Source organism: Ambystoma mexicanum, chromosome 12 (assembly GCF_040938575.1).
Source record: "Ambystoma mexicanum isolate Mex_15411 chromosome 12, UKY_AmexF1_1, whole genome shotgun sequence".
Taxonomy (NCBI): Eukaryota; Metazoa; Chordata; class Amphibia; order Caudata; family Ambystomatidae; genus Ambystoma; species Ambystoma mexicanum.
This window is the reverse complement of record NC_090936.1, coordinates 1,138,131,565-1,138,156,622: the sequence shown is the minus strand read 5'-3', so window position 1 is coordinate 1,138,156,622 and position 25,058 is coordinate 1,138,131,565. Positions and strand designations below refer to the sequence as shown.

General features: G+C 43.9%; 1 protein-coding gene across 2 annotated transcripts in view; it reads left to right on the top strand.

Moving 5' to 3' along the window:
• The window catches only part of USP6NL (USP6 N-terminal like), a 1,148,352-nt gene that overhangs the window by 128,386 nt on the left and 994,908 nt on the right, over positions 1-25,058 (top strand). The window contains exon 1 of one of the 2 annotated variants that reach the window (XM_069629706.1): positions 22,449-22,977. The exons of the other annotated variant lie outside the window; for it this stretch is intronic. Coding sequence (XP_069485807.1) covers positions 22,905-22,977 — 73 coding nt within the window. The 5' untranslated portion in view covers positions 22,449-22,904. Of the gene's footprint in view, positions 1-22,448; positions 22,978-25,058 lie in introns of those variants that run through there. 2 annotated transcript variants of the gene reach the window in all.

Sequence of the window (25,058 nt, the reverse complement as noted above, 5' to 3'; positions counted from 1 at the left end):
ATGACGCACACAACTATCTAAGGTTTCCATAAGGAGCAGTACAACGCAGGCGGGTCCTGGTTGCATTCTCCTCCCGCCTATTACACCCAAACGCTCACCAGGAGGAAAACACACCAAGGTGCCAACGCACCCAAGGGGTCAAACCTCAGTACAGGAAGATACTAGAGGAAAGAACAAAGATAGAGGAGGGAGCCACACCAAAGTGTGGTTGGCCGTCGGCGCCAGCAGGCCATGGGGCAACAAGCCCACAGAAGCCTGCATAGCCTCAGGCTGTGTGTGGGGAATAAAGGGAAGAACTGGGAGAGGAAATCCAGTCCTTCATGGTACTCTGAACGTAGCACCATTAGTCATCCCACGAACACAGGAGACTTCTTTTCCCAAGCCCACCCACCAGAAGGAAAAAGAAAGGGGAAAATGGGAAACAAATGTAGCCCGTCAAGTCGTGGGAAGAAGATGGCGGCACAGGCCGCGTAGACGTCCTCTGGACCATGTGCCCAAAAGATAACATTGCTTATCCATGTGTGATTTTGATAACCCCATTTACCAAAATATGTTTTATGATTATATTGTGCAATAAAAACCACAGCCTTCTATTGCCAAGACCAATACAATGCCTCAGTCGTCATTATATAAACAACACAAAACAAGGGTAAGGGAGTCTGTTGGCTCTGGGCTCCACAGATTATTGACTTTTGTTCTATTGACCGTGAAAGGATTTGCAACCGGGTTCCGATTGTGTGATCAGATCCCTGCATCGAGGGTTCAAACCACAAAGCTCTCTGGTCTACGGTTACCTTGCCTTTAGTTTTTGGACAAGCTAATTGAACACTGCGTGCAACTTTTTGTCACAAGACTTGTGTGATGATGCGCCAATCAATGATTTGTGGACCCCAGCTCGATCCAACTAATGGAAAAGTCGCCCAGGTGCCATTATCATTAATTGGGACAAGATGGGGCTATGCTGGGAAATGCCAGCTCAGTTGTGTCAACTTGAACATGGGCCATCGGCTCAGGCAGGAGCTTGTCCATTATTGCCTTACTTTTCTTAAATTGTGCAGGGTCACCAGGGCATCCCCACACTCGCTCTTTGTGACGGGTTCGGGTGGCCAGGAGTAGAGCAATGGGGAATGCTAGGCCATTTGCTTTATATTTCTTGGCTACACATAGTGGATAGGGCTAATGGATCAGGCTGCCTAACTTGGAACACCCTAGGATCTTTCTTTGATGGAAAACCAGCTGAGAGACTTCAGGCTTTGATCAAGTCTTGGCCAGCTAAGGGCCACCTCCATCTTGTGGCGAATTGTTCACATCGCTTGCCTAGCCTGTTGTCTCAGCAAAGGGACACAATATGAATGAACAGTCCAGCAACATTGTCAGAGTTGTTTTATACTCTGACACAGAATCTATTCATCGGATTCTTTGTTGAAACTCATTTTAACCTCCAACTTGCATGAACAGTTTGAGTCTGTGCGTCTGCCCTCCCAGCCTCGTGGGTTTGCTCTCACAGGTTTCGATCTGGGCACACACAGTTCAGCTACTTGACGTTAATAAAAAGTGGGGCCTTTGAGTTGTGCAGTAGCATGGTTTTGTAATTTGTGCTGTTGGAAGATGGGATGGTATGACGCTCTGTATGAATGGAGTCTTTCTCAGTGTAATAACCCTTTCATGTTTGGTTTCTGAGGGATACTCTGCAATTACTACTGCCGGCCTACGGCACATTTGCTTGCTGTAGTGTTTGCAGGTCTCCAAGCAGGTGAGATTGCTGACATGTTGGTGGGATTGGCTAGCCTTGTGAATAAAAACAAACCTAAACTCATCAATAGTGGCTTCAGTCGCAAGTGCTGACAATGACAACTGGAATTGGCTTGCTGAAGCACTAACTAAAAAGAATTCAAAAAACGGAGGCCTATGACCTAAAGCATCTAGGGCAGAATCCAATTTGAGGCTTGGAACATGGAATACTAGAGGCTTTAAACACCTTTTTCAAAGTAACATGATGACTGACTTGGACATAATTTGTCTACAAGAAACGTGGCTTCTAGAAAAACCTTGGTCGGACTCATGAGATTGCCTTTAATTCAGCAATTGGCAACTCTAAGGGAAGACCCATGGCTGGTACGGAAAGCGTCGGGATCTCAAATCATTAATTCACAAAATGTATCTTCCTACGTCCAATTAACTGAAATCCACCATCAATTGCAGGGATCGATTTATATCCTTAACCTATATTGGCATCACTTAGCCACAGGAACCACTTCTTTCATCGACTAAGTCACTACTCTAATCAATGAAGTTTATGAGGGTTCCTCTGCTTGTCACCTTATTGTATGTGGAGACTTAAACATCAATTGCATCGACTTAAACAACATATCTCATAATAAAATTGCGATTAGCTGGTGTTCTGAGATGGACTCGAGGAATCTTCACTTACTAAATGGCAACATCAAATGTGTTATACCTGCTCAATACACCTGGAGCTGACTAGACCAACGTTCGATACTAGACTATATATATATTTGTGTCAAACAATATACACAGTCAAGTTGTCAGCATGTACGTTAGAGAGCTCTCAGAGTGACCATAAGATACTAAAAATGGTGATGCAAGTTGGAGCCCCGCCTAAGAATACCTCATGGCAATGGAATGTCAACGTTACCTCGAATAGAGTGAGACTGCATCTCTCTCTGAAACTGACACAAAAGCCATTGTCAGCCAGTTTCGCGCACAAAGCGCTAATATAGAATATGGACCCTTACCGACACAGTATAACGAGAAAAAACAAGGCCCGAAACATCGTAAATTTACTCCAAAACTTGTCTTTGATCTTGAAGTTAGTCAGCGCAAAAGAAAAATGCGGCAAGACTTGAGGAAATTATACAATGAAGATCATGTGGATCTTAAGACAAAGCAAAACCAGGTTAAACAAAGCTATACAAATTGGATAATCTCGCATCAGCAAATAATGTTCCACAATGATGCAGAATACATGATGGCGAAACTAAGGAATAAAAACTCTCGTGATCTCTGGAATGTTATAAACCACGAAAGTGGTACACAAGCCTCATTACAACTTAACAGTCTCAGAGGGCGCCTGGTTCAACACTACATGGAGTTGTATAGCAAAAAAGGCGATTTTCCAGATCCTGCCTTGCCCATCCGAACAAAATGGAATCTTGTTTTTAAAAAATCTGATATTCTGGACATCTTAAAAAAATAAGAGTGCATCACGTGCACCTGGACCTGATGGTCTCACCAATTACACCATTAAACAGAATCCTGACGAGTGAGCGGAAATATGTTCTATCCTCTTCGACAGGATTTCACTGAAATGTGAGACACCAGCGTCATGGAAAAGTGCTGTCGTTGTGCCCATATTTAAAAAAGGCAATAGGGCAAATCCTCATGACTACAGACCGATAGCACTGCTGGACGTCTTAGGGAAGGTGTACGCAACTATGCTTCCAAACAAATTACTCAATTGGATCTCTGAGTCTAATCACATTGATCTCAGACAAACAGGATTCGTGAAAGATGTGGGTTGTGGGTTGAACTTACTTATTTTAAATCTTATGAAAATGGAGGCTATAAGAACACAAGGTAAAGTCTATGTAGCACTGATCGCTTTCTCTCATGCTTTTGATAGCATAGATGGAGAAATCGTATGGACAAAAATGAAAACTTGGAACTGCCCAACTGATCTATTGGCGGCAATTAAAGATCTACATACCGGCACCAATGTGAGAATTCGATTAGATCAAGTCGGTACACTATCTACTGCAATTCCAACGTTTTGTGGTGTTAAACAGGGGTTTCTGCTGGCATCAACTATTTTCAACATGTTTATATCAGACATTGGTGTCAGCATTGATGAAGTTTCTGCATTCCCTCCTAAAATACATGGCAGCCATGTGAGCTGGATGTTATATGCCGATGATCTGCTGCTTCTAGATGTCACTCCTATAGGCCTCCAACGAAAACTGAGTGCCATAGAGAAATATGCCAACACTAACGACCTCTGTTTTTAATAAGAACAAATGTGAGATCCTGATACTGCAGAATTTGAAAACACAAACAAAAGTGAAAAAATGTAAATGGTGCCTGGGCTTGGAAGCGCTGCAAATCATAACAACCACAAGATACCTGGGGATGCAAATTAGCGCTCATATCGACGATAGTCCTTGGGTTGAGAAAGCGAGAAACAAATGCAAACAGCTAGCATGTCAAGTCTCGATTATTAATAAAAAATATGGAAAATTTTCACTTATCCCAGTGTTAAACTTTTATAAACAAACAGCAACGCCAGCTTTAATTTTTGGGGCTGAATGTGCGCTGGGGTGTCTGTATGACCTTTGATATTTATGTATGATATTTTGGACCAAAGTATTGAAAATCCCAAAAGGAACAGCTACAGTTTGCTTACGCTATGAGCTGGGCCTTTTGTCCCTCAATGCACAGGTCTGCTGGAACACACTTGCATTATATCGCAAAATAACCATGCAAGACGCTGCACCTCAATTTATAATTCTAAAACAACCAAAAAGCAAGAATCAGGACTCTTGGTCTATGCCAATGGTCACAACGATGTGATAGCATATTATGTGATCTTAACACAGATCTTGAAACGCTACAGCGCAACCCAGACTCAGTAAAAAATAAATTATGGAGACTTGATTGGACTGATGCTCAAGAATTGAGATTAAAACAATCCATGATGAAAGTTGTCCCATTTGAAGCGAGGAGGTTTAATGAACGTGCAAATTTTGTCAAGCTTTTTCCAAATTCACACTATAGACCTACTTTTCTGTGTTTTCGTCTAAACGCACTTAAAACAAAGGAAAGACTAAATGTGTTGTCTAAAGCTCAAGACAAAGACTTCATGTGTAGATTTTGTTCCAAAAAAATGGAAACTTTAAAACATCTGTTTCTATTTTGTGCTGCCAATCATGAACTCGGATCTAAACACCTGTCAACTTTCATTGGAAGTCAGCAAACACTGAGTAGTGAAGATTGGTGGCAGATGATGTTTTATGGACAAAATAGGAAATTAACATATTCCTTAATGTGTTTCATAGAGGACCTAAGAGAACTTTTGTCTAACACAGCCAGTGGGTTTGAATGATCGATTAGTGGGTGAATGTTGTCATTCTTCAATCTCTATCATCTAGCTAAAAAATGTTATGATGCGGTGAAGGACATATTGATGACTTAAATTGACGACAAAGAACACTTGATATAGAGATGAATTTCTTTTTTGTTTTTATTTGTTGCTTCTTCTTTTAAAGGTTTATTTAAACCAATAACATTTTTTTTTTTGAATTTTTAAAAAAACTTCATCAATCTAATATTTGGTCGGCATGGCCGGTATGAGATAGCCAGAAGCTATTAAACCATTTGGGGCGAGGCAAATGACAATCACTCTTAGATATCTTTCTCATGGGGCCAACCCAAGAAGTACATCTGGCCATTGGGAGCAGTTGCAAGTTAAAATAAGCCATAGGGTATGTAGTATTCAGCCAATATGATGCTTTATTGGTATAGGTTCTGGACCTTCTTTCAGCCTCCTTTTCTGAGGGGCCCATTAGTCCTTTTCTAAGGACAAATGGGGTGGCAGCCAGAGGTAAATCGAGGGGTCAGGCCCTTAATCTCACTCCATTTATCAAGCGCCAGTCTTCCTCCACCCCCCGGACCACACTCCCATCCTATGCACATCACCATCACCCTGTGTGGTCGTTGTAGATCTAATACATACCCCTGTTTATTAGCAGTAGGGCTGTTATTGAGTTTGGACTTTTCACCTCTAGATGCATCTTCCTAGGATGTTGGATCTATGACCTGTTGGGGCATTTTACCAACTTGGGGTGCTTGCCCAATCGCCATTGTTTCTACTTCTGAGGGTAGACCAGGGTGGGGATTAGACATCCGACATCTTTTTCCCATCCCCATAGTGTTAGCTTGACCCGTTGCTCATCTGATGACATCCGGTTTCTCTGGTCGGGTTAAGAGTTTCTGCTCTTTCTACCCCCAGGCATATTAGTAGTTGTTCGTCATTGGCGCTATGAACAAGTTTGAAACCATTTTTACACACCATCTAGTACTGATCATAATGGGCAATTGCCTGGGATGGGCTAAGGTAGGGAGCATTTACGGTGCTGAGGTATGAGGTTGAGAAGATCCTTCTAAGCTACAGGTAATAGAAAATCACCAACCTGGGCTTTGAGGTATAAATTATATATTGAACTAGGTGTCTGTCAAATTGTCCAGCTTTGGTAAAGAGCGCAGCTTAAGATGAGGCAAGGTCATCTTGTTCGAATGCCAAAGCTGTATTGTTCAATATTATTTAGGCCATATTATGCCACCACCTGGTGCAAAGAAGATCCCATGGGGCAGACATGTTTTAAAATGCTTAGCAGCTAACTTGAAGTTCACCAGCTTTGTGTACTTTAAGATGGAAATAAAACAGTTAATGACAAAGTGGGTATTACAACAAGGGGGGGCATGAAGGATAGCATGGTTAAAGATGCAAAACAGAGTGCCAATCTATTTCGTTTGAAGGCTTGCAGCCTTATTTGAACTTTTCAATGCATCTGTAAGAATGCTGGACTCTGACCAGGCTCTGATTTTCGTTTCCTGCTGTTTAAACTCTTGGGTTGCTGATTACCCCTGGACATTCGAGCAGAGCCCTTGAAGTGCCCTTGAGAGACCTCAACCAGTGGTGATATCTGTGCATGGATATCATTATTTCAGCACAGTTCACCAACCACCTTTCAATCTCGATGCACAACCTCTGTGCCTGGCCCTAATCTCAGCTCTGTGCCCCATCTCCAGCTTCTCACTGTATCCTGACTTATGATGCTGGGCTGTAGTTAGAATTGCGTAATGTTGTCATCCACCTTCATTTTGGGTTTATGAAGAACTTTAATGTAGATAATCAAACTGTGACCCTTTGACCAACCTTTTCTGTAGTCTGTCATGCAGATACTTCGTTTTCATGACTGCACATTGGACCTTTGATATTAAACCCTTTTGTGGGAATATCACTCCAATTAAATGAATTGTAAGATATTGACGAACCCTGCTTAGAACCTCGAACCCCCACACCCCTGTGTTGCCATCCCAAAATGTAAGCCAGCCTGGTAACTGACCCTACTATTGAGGAAGGAGAAACGCCAGCCTTCATAGGGGAAGATGTGAACAGTGGCAGTGACCGAGCTATGGTTACTTTGGACATCCATGGATTCTGACTCAAACCGTGTGAGGTTCCTGATGCTTTTTTAGGGTTCTTGGTGCCCCTCTCATATTTGCAAGGTACAAGGCATAAGTTAGTTTTCAAATCATGATTAGCAGAGTTTGTTAATTAAAATTGCATTGATTAGCAAACAGACCCATTTGATTAGCAATCTTGTACTAATATTGTTAATGTCGCCAGAAGTTATTTGTACCGCATACAAGAAATGAGCAACCATACAACATTAAGGCATTAGCGAGAACAGTTAGGACTTGCAAATTCATAATAATTCAGCTAGACCTGTAGGTCGGGTAACTTAGTTTACCTATTCAACCTAAGAGAAATGCGCTCAGCCCATGGCAACGGATGACAAATGCAATATCTGTAAAATGGTGCATGTCACTACAAACCTGCTTTATGGTTGGCACACTGCTGCCACACAGAGGCCAGCTATGCACAGTGAAGCTGTTATTTGATATTTACTGCAAACAAAGTGCATGGTAAATAAAAGTTTTAAACGTCTCTTGCAAATGGTACTCACTCATCATAAAATCTACTCCGCTATGCGAGTGGGGGAAAAGACTTTGCGAGCCGCGGGTGAGTGCCTGTCAAATGTTAGCTGCATGAAGGGACACAAATGGATATAATAAAAAAGCTCTGAAAACCGTTTGGCCAGCTGTTTCCTGCAGGTGCTAATATGTAATGCAATCATAATTATAAAGCATGTTGAGCTCTGGGTGCTTACAACAGTGTATGGTATTGCAGTACATCTATAGATTTAGCAACTGGATGGAACTATTGATCACTACTTTGCATAAACATCTAGTTAGCTTTCTGGATTCATTATGTAAGAGGAAAGAAAGTAGGAGACTATGCAGAGTGGATGGCGTAGCAAGCAGGGAACTGGGCAAACTAGGTGTAATGTTGTAGTTTGTGGTCATCTCGCTTTCAGGGTAGCTGGTATAAAGCATAGGCAGATACAATAGAAAGTCAATGAGTATGGTATCAGCTCTTGGGTCGAGCACCAATTGCACAGATTTATGCAACCAGCAAGTCACAGAACTAGGATTGCCATCAAATATTTGGTTGTGTTATCATGTACATTTTCAAAAGTGTTCACTTGTCCATATGCCTCTTCATCAACAAAATTCAATATGAGATTTAGATACACTACCCTAATCTTTACTGTAATGCAGTGTTTTACAGTGTCAATACTATAATTATTAATAACTTACATTTTTAGGAATGGAATTGCATGACCGCCTTTTAAAAAAAAAAATCTAAAGCTAACACATACTGGTCTTTGCCAGACAAGATATTGTTAGCTTAATACAAGTATCACTAAAACTATCATCCTGATTACTTCTGGTTTGCAATTATTTGAAAAAGAAATAAAAATTTAATTTTTGCCTAGCACAAGCTTTTGGCCTGTAAGAGTGGAGGAGACGATTACTGCTGCACTTATCTCCATTAGCACTTGAACTGAACAGAGAAAAGGGAAGAGCGCACCGAGAGCCATAGAGGAATGCAGGGCTAGCTGTGCTTTGATTGAACATGGCAACTTAAATAGCAAGCTTTGCTACACAAGTGTCAATTTGATTAGCAAACCTACAGAATCGCATAGCAATTTGCCTATGCGACACTGCTTATTTTATGCTTTGAGGTAGTCTGGAGGGTCTGCTAGCTGCAACACGTCGGCATGGCAGTCATTCTGAGACAGTCCAACTTTAGTAAGGATTGGGAGCTACCTATTATGTTGAGCAAGTGTTGTGTAGTGTGTGTTAATATCAAATGTGTAGTGTGATGGCTTCTATCAGTATTGGCAGGCCTGAAAAAAAATCTTTAAAACCCTGCCGGTCCTGCAGGTGGAGTAACTTACTTTATACTCTATTTAAGAGAATTGAATACGACGCGTGAACTCGATGGCATCATTTTATATATTGAAAACGCATGGTGATGCATGAATAAACATTAGAGCAATGTTAACGAAACCTTTCAATATTCTCTTGCTCAATTTCTGATTGACCGCAGCGAGTACAAGAGCCCCTGCATGTGTAGTACCATTAGGAGAGGCTAATATGAGGATTACAATACATTTGGGTAAACGGATTAGAGTTTGCTCGATGGTTAGAAAAAGCCTAAATATTTAGGATTTCAGTTAGGGCTAGGATAAATGATTTCATACGCAATGGACTATGAACCGAAGATAGGTTTGGTCCTTGGACTTATAAAACAAAAGAAGCACTGAATAGTGCAGGATGATACCACCTTGAGTATGGTTTGCTGAAAACTGATGCAAAATTCTGTGAATGAGTAACTGCGCATTTCTTCATTTTAAAGAGTCATTTATTTGTACTCCACAATGCAGCTGCTCAGTAGTGAAATGTCTCAAGACCCTCCTCTTCAAGGAATGGCTCCTCCATAACACCTAGGTCCACACGCCCTCCACTCCCGACCCTACCTGAGAATGGGTGATCTTCTCCCCACGGTTTCGTCCCCAGGTTGCTTGTCAACAATCTCTTGCTGCGAAATTGCTCTCCCCCCGGCCCCTCCCTGCTCTCTTGTATCTCTGCTTCACTCAGTGTCCTCTCCCCACCCCCTATGATTTGTAAAGCGGTCAATTGCTTCCCGAAGCTAGGTCCGGGCTCAATAAATAACCTAATAATAATAATAAAATAATGTCTTATTTCACAACAGTGGTGGCAGAGGCATGCTGAAGGGGCTGCTGGCCACAGCCTCCATTTGGCTCAATATACAGTAATGAAAATGGATAAGCGGGACCATTCATAAATATAAAGCAGCCAGTCAAAACCAACTCCCAGATGTGCAGCATTTTACATAACTATTTTGAGGATCAATATTGGGTTTGTACTGTACCGCCTCCCCAGGGGGCTTGGATGCAATGTGACTACAACAGCTGGGATACCACAAGGCCTCGCTCCAAATCTGCTACCTCTCCTCCCCATCCCTTCTGATCTGTCCTATCAGGAATGTACAAAAAGATCCCATATGGTCATAATCTGTGTGGCTCTTGCCTCGTCCTTTCCCTTTCCGATGATGTGTTATATGTTCTTTGGTGCAGTACTTCCTATGGAAGCTTAACGCAGCCTCTGCTCAGAGTCCATGCTCCCCACAATTGACCTGTACTGGGTGGCCCAGTAATTGCGCTGAAGATGTCAAGCTCAATATCCATCCACTAATGTTTGGATGTACGGAATGTGTAAACGATATTTGCTTACTATTCAGTCACACATCAGCCAGTCTCATTATATCGTTACCCTCTCACATCGTCTTCAGGGTTTCGGGTTAGATTCTATTGAGCTTCTTAATAATCAATATCTGGACTGTCCTGTCTCCAAGGTCCTCTGGTCATGAAATCTGTAAACCTATTTTTCTTGTACAAACTGGAACTATATAATAGTTGAAAATCCATCCATTCATCATGAAATAATCATGCTTCCTTCTCAGTTGAAACACGAATTCACATGGAGCACCCTCCTAAATTTCATTGGCCAAAAATCTATTGAGGGGTTCCTCCTTTATAAAAGCAAACATCAAAACATTTACTAACTTGAATGCAACATTGAAAAAAATGTTTGGGTTCAAGCTTAAAAAGTCCAAATGTACTTAAATCGATACAATCGGTTTTCTGACTAATATCAATGCTATAACAAGACACCATTCCAAATTCTAATTAATGCCCTACAATCATTGATCATGTAGCCAAAACCGTAACCTCAAACTATCCCATTGTACACACGGCAACTTGCTGGACTCTGTATTTGGCACACTCACTTGTGTTATGTCAGATATTTATTGTACCCCAACCTTCCTAGGTGACATGGAAGCTCTTTTGTGGTAACTACTTACATGTGTCAGTGGCTGCTCCTGTCATCTCTTCTTGGAGAAAGCTGAAGCAGGTCAACCCTCCCGGCCCCTTCATGTAGGCAGACACCTTGGTTCTCGGTGCACCTCAACTTCTGAGCTGCTCCAGAACCTGCCCCACAGACCGCTTTAATCAACACTCTTGAATGGTAGACTGCCACAGACCGATGTCCTGGTAATTGGGATTAACCTGGTGCACTGCTTCCTCTGGGCAGGTGTGGACAGTGCCATTAGTACATACAAACATTTTGTAAGCAATACTCGTCCACAGGCTCAAATACCATGGAAAGGGTTCTCGACCCTCTTAAGAAGTACTAGACTATGTTAGTGGTCAAATGGATTTCACCAAGCCTGATTGGAGAAATGGTTCATTTGGAGTGGGTGCTTGTACCTTAACATTGTCATTTTCAACCTTCGTCGATGTTGTCGTTTAACAAGAAGTGACATTATTTGCTTTAGTACAGTCACTGGGTGGGTGCGTCTTATTTGCGAGAATGCACGCACCTTCGGGGTGTTTTGGTGAGGCTGAATTGCACCCTGTGTGAATTGTACATGCATATGGTGCTTACCTACTCTGACTGAAAATACATGTGCGGATTCTTATTGTGTGCATATGGTTAGTAGTTCTTTGGTAGGCAGAGTCTGAGTTTTGGATCCGTGTTTACATGTATTTTGAACGTAAGGCGTTGGCGTGTTGCATGCTGTGTGTATATGAACATATCTTACTTGTCTCGTGTGTATGTACATTCAATGCATGTAATCTGTGCTTTCATGCTATATTTGACATAGGGCAGATCTAGCTTGAAGGAGCAGCAAAGGGCTTAACAGAAAATGGTACGTAAAGCACAGAGAATTGAAAAACCCCTCACTACTAAAACCCAAGGGGAAGTAGAGATTGACCGATTGTCATCACATACAACTTAACAACACCATAGACATATCACACAAATACACATTGCGGTGAAACTCATTGGAACTAGAGGAAAATTAGAACAATCCAAGTAGGAAAAATATATATAAATGTTACTTTATTAATAAATATTAAAAGCAGTATATATTCATACAGTAGTACATCACGAAAAACACAAGACAACTGTCTATACAATAGGACATACAATGGGGAGAGTGGATATTTTATCAGTCCTCCTTTCGCATTTGAAAAATTCGACTATAGCGGTTATGCTTAAACGCTATTAGAGAAAGAGAGTGTCGACATGTTTCGGCCAGAAATCAGATTAGATACGTTCTCAGGTATCCATTCAGGAGTAAGTAAAATGGCCATCTTCAGGACAACACATTTCTTTATGATGAAGCTGATGTGTAGTTTAGATGAGACATCATGGATCTAAAAGAATGTATGCATAATTAATTAATTGGACGAGATGCATGGTTTTTAAAGATTGCAGTTGTCTTCTATTGGTAATGTTCACATGGTTTGCAATGTATAAAAAGGTTTAAAAGGCAGTACATATAACCTATAGCCTACACAAGGTAAAACAAGTGTTGTACACTTCAGAAATAAGACGACATAAAACATACAGGTAACTCGTAGTTGAGTGACAGAAAAATCGGAGCAATCTCTTACTTAATTCCACTGGGTCAAGTGTGCGGGAGTAGATGCAAACGTTCATCCGTCTCAGAGTTATTTTACATACGTTTGGCGGCACACTAGCGGCACAAATCGTAGGAACTATGGCAAGGTTTTTACAGATTATATTGACTGGTGATTGAAGTGGTAGGCATGGTCTTAACAATAGAACGGTGTATAGGACAGAGTTTAAGAACTTGTTCACAGAACAGGCATTGATAATGTTCGGCACAGGTAGCTGGAGTGGTTTTACCGAGGATCTCCAGGTCGAGGCGGGTAGCGGGGCTGGGAGTGAAAGCAGGGTAAGCGGGATGTACGGTCACCCTAAAGACACGGTCACCCATAAAGACACTAGCTCAGATCTCCTGCCACATGTGTGGGCAGGTGCCTTACACAGCACGTTTACAAGCCTGGATCTGGCAGTTTATTTGCATGTCTTTCCGTGGAGGCTTTTTCTGTAAATCACGCACGTGCGGATTGAGCGAATGCTGTGAAGTGCTTGGCCGAAGAGCGGCATTCATTATTCATGAGATAATTTGTCATGCATCGCAGGGTGGTATGAATCCTGCAGTCTGGACAGCGACATGTCAGGATGACCCTGCTTAGCCTTCACCACTGTTCTTCTTGGTTCCCAAGCATGTTCTGGGCCATTGTGTCACACCTTTCTATTGATGCATCATACTTGGCATGAAATAAAATGTCTCTTACAGATAAAGGGTTCGCCTTCTCATGAATGGGCCTCGGGCTTCTGTGGATCAAACCGGGATCCTTCTGATTGCATTAACTTCGTGGTCAAGGTCGAAGCAGATTCTTTTGAGTGCACCCCTCAAGGGGCACCTATCGGGGATAAGGGAACATCCGTCTTCTGAATTATGGATTATGACACTGGCCCATCAGAGGTGGCTTTTCTCAAATCCCGCCTCTTCCGATGACCTCACATGGGATCATCTTTGACCCTTTTCAAGGGTCATTCTATCTGTGTGTTTTTAACAATCTATGAGGCAGCAGAATACTAATAAACAATCTGCATTGAAATGTTAGCTGGTCCGCTGTCCATAATAGATCAGGAGTGGGCGTCGACGGTTATGCAAAGCCCGCTCCTGCCTCCGATCCAATGTTCCACAGCTGTACTTCTGCACCACCACTGGGACTGAAGTGAGGTTTGGGGACAGGCCTGGACGTGGCAATTCTAGTTCCCCATTCTAGTGTTTGTGAGCCATTTTCTCCCACCCCCATGGTAGCTGATAGGATACAATTTTTGCTGTTGTGGCTGTAGGGGGCAGAGGGGGAGGGAAAAGTGGAAAAGCAGACCTTAAAACTCCAGTGCAGGGATGTAGCCTTCACAACTTTGTCAGGAAACCTCATGAAACCTCTCCACCTGCTTTTGATGACCACCCGCTGGCCGGTGCAAGCAGATGTTACTACTTTGAAGACCCATTCCTTCCCAGACATTCTGGGAAAGTCAATGACTCTCCTAGAAAGCTTTATACGTTGCCCAAGAGCGCACCCCTGCACAAAGTGAGGCCAGCAAGTGGAGGTGGGGACAATATTTTAAAGGTGTTAAAGTCTTTTATATGATTAGTAAGTGAATTTTAATGATCATTAACCTCATTGGGGTCCTGTCGTCTTTAAGACGGCCCCATGTGTCTTGTGCAGGCCGTTAACATCCATTGCAGCTCTGGTCACAAGGCTGTAATTTGCAGGCAATGGGGTACTACAACTAGCAAAAGATGAAGGTGGTCTTATTATTGAAAACATTTAGTCGGATCGGTAAAAGCATTGGTGTTGCAAAGCTTAACACAGGATTTCCAAGCAACGTGTGTCCTTTTTTTTTTTTCCTTGCGTGTATTTGTTGTGAGGGCTCTGGAATTGCGGACACAAAGTTGTAATATTTTCACTATCGGACATCTTTATTAAAATAATAGGGTTGGATAAAGGCCGCTCTGTCCCTATCCTAATGAGTTTCCCTACCTAGGAAACTAAAACTAAAGATCAGTTTGTGCCTAGTCGTCAAAACATATAAACTGTTCTTGTGTCCAAAACATGCTAATCTAACGCTTGCACTAAAAACTAAGGGTGCAAGGAAATGTTTCTGACTGTCAAAGGGTTCACTATTACAGCACGTAGATAAATCGATCAGAAACCGGGTTTTCCAAGGAGAAGTCCTTGGATCCAGAGGGTGGTTCCCTTCCCCATGATATTTAGGTAGAATGGCAAGTCTCTTTTAAACAACAGTTTCTTAAGGATTACAAAAGTGACTCTTTTAAACAAGTTTCTTTAGTAGACCTCCTGGTATACTCCCCTGCCAGGAATCCTTGGTCCAGAAAGTTCCTGTGCAAATAGTATGTCTCGTACCATTTAGCTCTTCCTACATTTATTTGCACAGAGTTCACAAAAAGGATCTTCTTCAAATGAGATGTTCCATATAGCGTTCTCTTTAACATTGTTTGAAACTTAGGGGATCAACTGATGTGCTTGTCCACCAGGAATCCTCCTGTGAGCTCTCCAGGACTCTGTGTGTACCCTTCTGCCAGGTATTTTGATTTCAATATGAAAAGATCTTTGTTCAACTTCACAACTTCAAATGCCTGCTTTCCTAGAGTCTCTGTTGTACTTGTTTCACCATGTGTTTAGCAACGTAAGTCAGTTTCTTTCTGTGACTTTAGTGGACCTCTTGGTATAGACCCCTGCCAGGAATCATATGATAGGTTCTTCAGATCCTTTGGTATACTCCTCTGCCAAGTATCTTGCCCCAATATCTTATACTTCCATATACTTTGGATGGATTACCTGATGTACTCCTCGCAGGGGAATCCCTTCTTATCTTGTATTTCCATTTACTTTAGGTGGATTACCTGTTGTACTCTTTTTTTCACCGGGACTACTTCTCAGTTTCGCTGTCCTTTTAGTATAACTCAGTTGAATTACTTCACTGTGCTTCTGCGTCATTGGCTTAAGGTACTACTTGTCCCAACTTTCCCCACATTGACATCTCATAAATGCAGCCTTGTTCAAGGTATGTCTTTGTATTTTACTTGGTCAGTATTCAAATATTCTTAATTGCTTACAAGCCTGGCTGTACACCCCGGGATCCACAGTGGCTCTGGGCATACTCACTGGTGCCTTGCAGTGTTCCCGACCTTTGGCACTTTGTTGCGATGAAGCTTCCTCTTTGGGACGGCCTCCCTCGCACTGCAGACCTTCCTCCAGTGCCCCAGTAGCTCTGTGCTCCCCCGCTGGCAAGACTGCTGCTTCTCTGCACGACTGCATCTCCGTTAGCTCTGCTGCTGCTACCGCTACTGTTCTTCCATGGTGCCTGCTGCATCTCCCGTGGCCTCCTGCCACGCCAGTATGTGACGCAAGCGGCTCTCTGGAAGTACCTGCCTTCTCCAGCACGGTCCTTTTCTGTACAGCTTCCTATCCTGCTCTGCTGCCGCCTTGAGTGTGGACACCATTTTTAAATGTCCCGCGCACTTGTGCTTCATCAAAAAACGAATCTGCATGTTGAACTTTTGAGGTTCCTTCAATCTGTCCGTCTTCCTCTTCTCAGTACTTGAGGCTTTATGGGAGTTGGAGTCAATAGAAATTCTCGGATTTCTAGAAGGACAGATGTTATTAGGTGTGTGTTATGTGTCTGTGAGGTAGGAATGGTATTTTGGCTAGAGTGATTTGCAGGAAGGGGTTTGGTGGTTTTACAACAGGAGGGATTTGTATAGTGACCACAATAGATCAAGAATTTAGGAATTATGAGGTTCTCCTCTCTAGAAGGGTAGGAATACTGCATCCCTCCTGATGGGATCCCCAACTACCCTTCCCCCCCCCCCCGGCAGCAGTCTCTTCCCTCATAGTATCACCCCAGGGTCAGGCTCAGGTAGCCGCTTCTGTCCCCTGTCCACATGGGAGGAGATCCTTGCCTGGGGAATTGGTGATGACTCCACAGGATTCTTCAGTGTTCACCAGTGGCAAGTCCAAGGAAAATGAAGTAAAACTATTGATGAACCGAATGTGTACATGGAACAAACATGAAGGAGTCGCTTCACAATGACTAGCCGTTGCAGTTGGGAAAATAGCTTGCCAGGTGATGGCAATCGTTGGTAATGAGGCCAGAATCTTGGCAGTTTGGTGCAGTCCTATAAGAACTCTGGAAATCTCTACAAATGAAAGACATCTATCTGAATATTGTTAGGAAAGGATGAATATGAAGTGAAGTAGTCTTGAAGTACCTAGCACTCCTTTACGATTTGGAACAACACCCCCAGTTCAAACCTAGTCTTGCATGTCCTTGTCCCCTCTTGTATAAAATACAATGTCCAAAAGCTATGGCCAACACAAAGTTCCAAACATATACTTTAGGCTTTAGCCTCGCGGCTAGTCTCTATTCTTGAATGCACACGTTCCAAGTCTTGGCCAACAAGAATTCACAAATCCTATTCTACAAGGTTTGTTCCTAGTCTCAAACGAAAAAAAGAAACTAGCTTTTCCTGGGAAGACTCTTCCAGGGTTTACTGGGTCTAGACCCTCTGGTCTTCCTGCTTTCACTCTGATCCTCCAAACTTTTCCCACGTTCAACGCTTCTCAGCCTTCTCGTCAAACTCTGCTCTCGCCTCTCTGGCTTCCAGGTTGCATTCTCAGCTTTTTTCATCAAGTTATTGGATTTTATCTCCAATTGCTGGAACTTCACCAGGCGGGCCCCATCCCAACCAGTGCACCCAACAGAAGGGTTCCTGCCAGTTTACAGGTGCAGGCCTCTACAGGATCTACTAATTCAACATTTGTTCATTCAACATTCATTAAGATCAAGTCTCGACACAACCTGGTTTCTCACTTAGTTTAGATAGGTCTATCTCTGACCTGCTTGACCAACATTTGCTTGAACAGATTTTACTGAACATGGCTGATCAGTGCTTGTTACGATAGTAACAATGCTTACGGTTTGTTTGGTTCTTCAACCTGATGAATTCTTCATTTACTTGAGCAGGCCCTAACATGGTTTGTCCGTGCTCGCTTATATGGGGTCTTGCTCAGTTGTCAACCTTTGCTTGGAGGGTTTTCACCACAACCTGGTGTGTCAACCGCATCTGAGCAGGTCTTGCGGTTACCTGTGGTTTACATGAAGTTCACTGAGCAGTTCTCACCATGACCTGACTTTTCAACAGCATTCAGTAGGCAAGTCTCACCATGACCTGGGGGTTTCAGCAGCACTTGGCCTGCTCTCACCATGACCTCGCGTTTTCAGCAACACTTTCCAAGGTCTCTCGATTGACCTGTGGCAGGCTTTATACCATTGTACCAGAGCTTCGGTAATAGACAAGGTCTGCAGCAAAGTCGCCAACTTCTTCCAAGTGGCGATCTCCCATCTGCTGTATTAAGTGGTGATGAACACATCCTCTATATTGTTGACTCTACTACGGATTCCTCCAGGAGTGGGCTTTTCCAGCCTCTTTATATGGTTTATCAGTTTGCCACCTCTGTCAGACCTTCTGATTGGTAGGGCTTCTTAGAGGTTTGTTTCCTGGTTTGGGATTGGGTGTTTTCGAAGAGCTTTTCAAATTCCTCTAATTGAGCCTCCCCATGGTTAACTGTCGAGTTGTTTACACCCGTTTGCTCTGGGCATCATGGGCAGTACATCTTGGCCATTCATCCGGGCACGTTTGCAAATCTCTTGTATTTTGTGTTGTGTCTGTGCGTGAGTAATCGTTGGTGTCTGCTCCCGATTTCTTGGATTGTGGTCACTCTGTTGCCTTGCTTTGAATGCCAAGTAAGTTTGCGAACTCTTTTCTTTACCATCCGCGAGCTCTGTGTTTGTGTAGTTGAATGCCGCAGGGATTTGAGTCATGTTTACAAATGCCAAGCATGGTTGGTTTTCTTTTAGCCTTTTGTTTTGCAGGTTTACTTTCACATACTGTGCCATTTGAGAGTAAGAGGTTTGGCGGTTTACTTCTGGAGACTTATGTGGCTTTTTTTCTTGGTTCCTGATTAATGTGTTTTCGAGAGGTTAAATTGCCTCTTTGTAGGGGGCTGGATATCCCCTGATGGTGGAATAATGCACCTAGCAGGGTTTGAAATTGCTGAGAGCTATTTATCTCCTGGTTAGGGCCTAGAAAGGTCTGGTTGGCTTGACACCAACGGCTACGAGAAGGTACATTTGACTGTCCAAGCCAACAAGTGCTATTAAATCTGTTTTTGGAAAGGTGTATTAGGACACATCGAGAATGCAATAAAAGCATAATTGGTCATATATAATGAGAATGGTTTGCATCTTAAATGGGAGTTATATTTGCAGAATTATATATAACGGCTCCTGGTTCCCCAGAGGTTTTCCTACGTACTGAGCGATTGCAACTACCCAGGAGTTTCAGCTCGTGCTAGCCAAATCCTTATTTTCAACCCTGCCTAGGTTGGGCTGGAAAGCCTACAGTACCCCTCTCCTTTCAGCCTGTTGGAGGCACATCGGGCAGCGGCGAACCAACCCATTTTCGAGCAGCTCTTCTCTCCCTTCCAACCGCCAAACTAGCAACAGTGGTCTCAGTAACGGGAACCTTTGTAAATGCTGCAAGTAAAGTTGCCTGGATTTTGTAATGAGGTTCACGGCTGGTCTGCGACCTGGTGACCATCACACTTGTGTGGGCTTTCTCTATTACCAAGGATTCTTTTTTAATATCCCGGCAGTGGATTGTAATCTTTGTCAAGTCATACGTCTTCCTACGACCTCGTTGACTGTCTTCACACACCTCTTTGACAGCCAAATGAATTGGTTATAAATGAGCCAGTAATGTTGGCTTTGCTAGGACTTGCTTTTTAAATTCTATTTTTAGCAGTCTTTTCTCTCCATAAGACTACCTTAGGTATTTAAAACCCTTGCATGTCCTTTTAAAAAGAATCTTGTGCGATATTAAAGAGAGTGCTTTGAATTTAAAGTTTTTCCCCAAAAGTAGATACATTTTTTTTTCTTTAGGTAAGGGAAAAACGTAGCTTCTGGTTAGTCAAACTGGATGGATATGGCACATCAAGGGATGAAACATTTTTTTTAATGATACATCTAATGATGATGATGATGATATATATATAAATTATTTTTTTAAACTATTTTCTCAATTACGGACCCGTTGTCAATGTTGTACTCTTTAAAATAAAGACATTTTTTAATGAAAAAAAATACAAAAGCTCATCTTGATTTGATTTATTTTCTCATTTTTTTTATTTTTTTATTTTTTTTAACCTTCGAGCTGGGAAGTTAGTTTAGTAGGTCGAGTGCCTGTGACAGATCAGTGCATGTGAAGGGTGCGAAATGTGTTTCGGAGGACTCTTCCCTTAAATCGTTTCAACGTTGATAAAGGAGTAATAACGAGTATGGAAATAACGCCATTTTAATCTCTAAGAGACTATCCAGTTTCTGGAATGTGCTACATAGGCAGCCAACATTTTATTAAGCCTGTTTTACCAATGTTTTGAGAGGGAATGTCTACTTTTGTTTTTTAGGGTGAAACCAGCAAATCTGTAGGTGTGTGTTTTTAAAATGTAGTGCTTGCAAAAGAAATTCAGAGTTCTCAGTAGCACGCAGGGTTGTAGGCTGATATTTCTGCCTTCTGATTTTCACTACATGTTTTTTTCCCTGACACTTATGGTTTTCGTTCAAGTAGAAGACTTGTGGCAAGAAAGGCCAGATGAGAGGTCCCAGCCCCAAGACCCTACCACATGTGGCTTGCCCTCTGCTTTCCTAAAACCTTCTTGCGTCTTTCCCTGAAGTCACTGAGTGTGCTATCCAGAGACCCTGTCCCCCACCTTTGGAAGGAGCGCCCATCCACCTGTCCTTCGAGCACCACACCTCTGGCAGTGAACTCTTTGAAGCAGAACCTTCTATCCAGAAGAGCCACAATGTCCCTGTACTGAAGCACAGAGACTAGGTAGGTGGTTCCCAGTCTAACAGGTGGGCCCCATGCAGTGACCTTTTATTGCATGCTTGGAGGTGTTGTCCAGGAATCGCGTGACCATTCCAAAAACAATCTCCCGTCTGATTGACAGTGTGGGGATGGAAAGTAATCACTGGAAATAAAGTTCCTGGCGCTACTGTTATAAGAAACTTTAAATTCGATTAGTCCTAGTTTAGAAGTTAATATCAAGTAGTTTAGGTCTAATACATGTTATGTTTATCGTACATGATTTGTTAATGGGGTGCAGTCCTGGGACTCATAGTTTGAATGGTTTCTTCTTGTAGGGCACAAATGCTGAAACCTGATTAAGGGCTGCCTGGGTGGGTTACTACCCACCGGGCAACCTTTCTCTGTTGGTTCAGTCTGTACAGTTCTTCTCGAACTGTTGAGATGTTTCAAATGTGATTTATATCACTGACCCATGCTATGGTTTGGGGACTTAGGAGTATGTGGATGAGGGGCCAGGCATTCTGGCCGGTGAAGGTTGAAGTCAGGCAAACGGGGTGGGAGGGGAATTCTGGAGGGGGGTGCGGGTGTGTGTATCGAGTTGTTCCGAAAACCTTAGCATAGCAGAGGCCCTCGCAGCCCCTGTTACTCTCCGTCTCACTCATCAAGATATTAATGCCACACCATTTAAAAATATTCACCTGCCACTACCTTGAAACGTTTACAAGCTAGTACCCCATCGCCCACCCCAAACCTAAAGAATTGCCAGCTCCCCTTGGCACCAAAAGCTGCTTTGACACTGCCATGCACATAGTAATTTTACTGGCTAAATACAGTGGTGGCTGGTGCGTTTGGATACCGATTGGCTGCGTACAGTGGTGGCTGGTGCGTTTGGATACTGATTGGCTGCGTACAGTGGTGGCTGGTCCGTTTGGATTCCGAGTGGCTGCGTACAGTGGTGGCTGGTGCGTTTGGATACTGAGTGGCTGCGTACAGTGGTGGCTGGTGCGTTTGGATGTACAGTGGTGGCTGGTCCGTTTGGATACCGAGTGGCTGCGTACAGTGGTGGATGGTGCGTTTGGATACTGAGTGGCTGCGTACAGTGGTGGCTGGTGCGTTTGGATACTGATTGGCTGCGTACAGTGGTGGCTGGTCCGTTTGGAAACCGAGTGGCTGCGTACAGTGGTGGCTGGTCCGTTTGGATACCGAGTGGCTGCGTACAGTGGTAGCTGGTGCGTTTGGATACCGATTGGCTGCGTACAGTGGTGGCTGGTGCGTTTGGATACCGAGTGGCTGCGTACAGTGGTGGCTGGTGCGTTTGGATACCGAGTGGCTGCGTACAGTGGTGGCTGGTGCGTTTGGATACCGAGTGGCTGCGTACAGTGGTGGCTGGTGCGTTTGGATACCGGCTGCGTACAGAGGTGGCTGGTCCGTTTGGATACCGAGTGACTGGTGTAGCTCCTGTTTACTCTATGATAGATGTAAGGTTTGATTAAAAAAATATGTACTTCCATCTTTCACTTAGTGCAGCATGCCTCTTGGCACCATGATGTTGATGTGATGTCCCAGACCGGCCTGGAAACCTGGCCTGTGCTGCTACGAAGAGCATGGGCACCGGTGGGCCCTCTGCCACTGACTGAGAAGCGCCCAGAAGGCAGCCAGGAGACCTGTACGCTGTAAGACTCCCTCCTGATTCCAGGCACCCGGCCTGCGGGATCGGTGGGTTTGGCTGGGCTTGTGCCGGAGCTCTGGCCCTGGGAAGGAGCGGAGCGTTCCAGAGAGGCGCAGTCTCTGCCAGCGCTTTCCTCGGAATGTGTACATATCCCCGTCCTGTGCACTGGGATGCCAGAGGTGCGGGAGAGCTGTGTGCAGCAGGTGCCTGCAGGCTTTGCTTTTCCAGCTGGACACGTTGCTTGGGAGTTTCATTGGAAAGCTGTCCCTAGGTTTCTACACAGATGTTGCAGGCTTTCTCGGGTTGTGCCTAGGACTCATTTGTTGAAAAGCCGTCCTTCCAGAGAGATGCCCTGTTTTGCCTCCTGGGGTTGACGATGCCCTTTGGATGGCTTCGAATCCCCGGGGAATGGACGGACTGCTGGTGTCTGCGACTGCGTGCAGTGGAGCACTCCCCTGCTGCTGAATCCCCCCCCACCCTGAACTTTCCGCGGAAGGGATCGCCTTTTGGGCGCCGGCTTCCCGCGGGCTCCGCAGGTCGCCCATCACGTCCTCCTGCGCGGCGGCCTCTTGGCGGCTGCGCGGCGCCGCAGTGATGCAACCTGTTGCAATGGGAAGCGGCGCCGCTGGGCTCCTCGTGTCCGGCCGCTGAGCAGCGATGATTCAAGTCTTGCAGATTGTCAAAGAGCTGGTGTCCCCGTCGCGGCGCAGAGCGGCCGTGGGCGCTAAAGGTAGGCATTGCGCGTTTCCTCCGCACCGCAAAGTTCTCGCGTGCTGGGTTATGCCGTTGCAATGTGTATGCAGTGTAATACGGCGGGCATATAGATTGCTCCAGTAAGTGCCTGGGCACGCAGCCTTTCACTGCCCACCCACCCGCTGATTCATTTATGAATGCATCCGTGCGCGTCTGTGAATGAGTGTGATCTTGTGTGTGCACGTGTGCTCCTTCCAAGCAACCGACTATGCAGCTTAGTATAGGTCGTTCCCCAGGAGGGGTTCCCAAGTCTTGCCCCCGAGAGCCAGAATGACTTGGTGCTTTCAGGGTTGCCAATGGAGTACGTTTTTTACATGGCAACCAGTGGCTATCAACAGTTTGGGGGTGGGGACACCCCGATCTATCGCAGTGCTCTTCAAACTGTGGGGCTGGCCGCCTTAGTAGTGCCCGGTGGGGGGAGGGGGCGCGAGGCGCTTCAAAAGGGGGTTACGGTGACGGGCAGTATGAGTAAATATAGCATCTGGGAAAGCAGTAATAGTAGTAATCCAAGGGGGCTCGGCAGCAATATCTTTACTTGGGGGAAGGGGGGTGGGGGAGGGGAGTCCGCAGCAATATCTTTACTGGGGGGGGGCGGGGGAGGGGAGTCCGCAGCAATATCTTTACTGGGGGGGGGGGGGGCTCGGCAGCAATATCTTTACTCCAGAGGGCTCGGCAGCAATATCTACTACTCTGGGGGTGTGGGGGGTCTCGGCAGCAATATCTTTACTCCAGGAGGCTCAGCATGAAGTCGGAATACCACTTATCTGTGGCACTTCTTTCTATCCTGCTTAGCTGACATGCAGCGCGGAGCCTGTGTATAGCATCTTGCTGATGATCTTTCTATCCTGCGTAGCTGACATGCAGCGCGGAGCCTGTGTATAGCATCTTGCTGATGATCTTTCTGTCCTGCTTAGCTGACATGCAGCGCGCAGCCTGTGTACAGCCTCTTGCTGATGATCTTTCTATCCTGCTTAGCTGACATGCAGCGCGCAGCCTGTGTACAGCCTCTTGCTGATGATCTTTCTATCCTGCTTAGCTGACATGCAGCGCGCAGCCTGTGTACATCCTCTTGCTGATGATCTTTCTATCCTGCTTAGCTGACATGCAGCGCGCAGCCTGTGTACAGCCTCTTGCTGATGATCTTTCTTTTTTATTTATTTTTTTATTTATTTGTTTTGGTTTATTCAAACCTTTACAAAGAGAAATCTATACAAAAAACAGATTTCATTAAACACAGATTTCACAATGTACAGAAAACAGATTTCATTAAAGAAAAAAAATTTCACAATACATTATTTATACATTTCAATTTCATTAAAATACAACATACAGAAATAACCTACTCCAATCCAAAATATATAACCACCTTGCAAGCTCATTGACCTTTTTAAACTATAACGCATTCTGCATCATCCATTTAGGCACCAAAGGTTTATGTCAACATACAAATGTTTTTCAAAAATTTGTTGACTTTTATTTTCAAGGCAATGGAAGAACCATGAAGCATTTCACACCACAGTTTATTTCTATCCACCCTGGCTGTATTATAGACAAAATGTGCAAAGCTTTCCAATCTCTTCTCACGAAGATTTGGACATTCCAGTAGTAAATGTTTTAGGGATTCACCTACGTCTTTTGATTTACAGAACCGACAAACTTCTGTCCCACAGGAGCTCAACCCCCGAATAAAGAGAATCTCATTTGTGCTTAAAACGTTAAACCTGAATCGCATGTAATAGTTTCGAAATTCTCTTGAAGGATATTTTTTCAGCTATGTTTCCGGGTAAGGACAGAATTTCCAATATGACACTTTCAGTGTATAGCTTCGAGTTTAGCAGAACTACGTTGTTCTCCAACCAATCAAATGCATTAACAACCTCCTTCACTTTGTGTGGAAACTTGATAAGTGTATTTACCGATAGACCCAAATCAAGAAGTTTCTTCTCACAGTCCTCTTTTAGATTAAGCATGAAGTTTCCATTTGACGCATGTTTCAGATGAGCATAAATTGTGCCATTTTCAGCAACCAAACATTTTCTTAATAGAGCCAATTTTCTA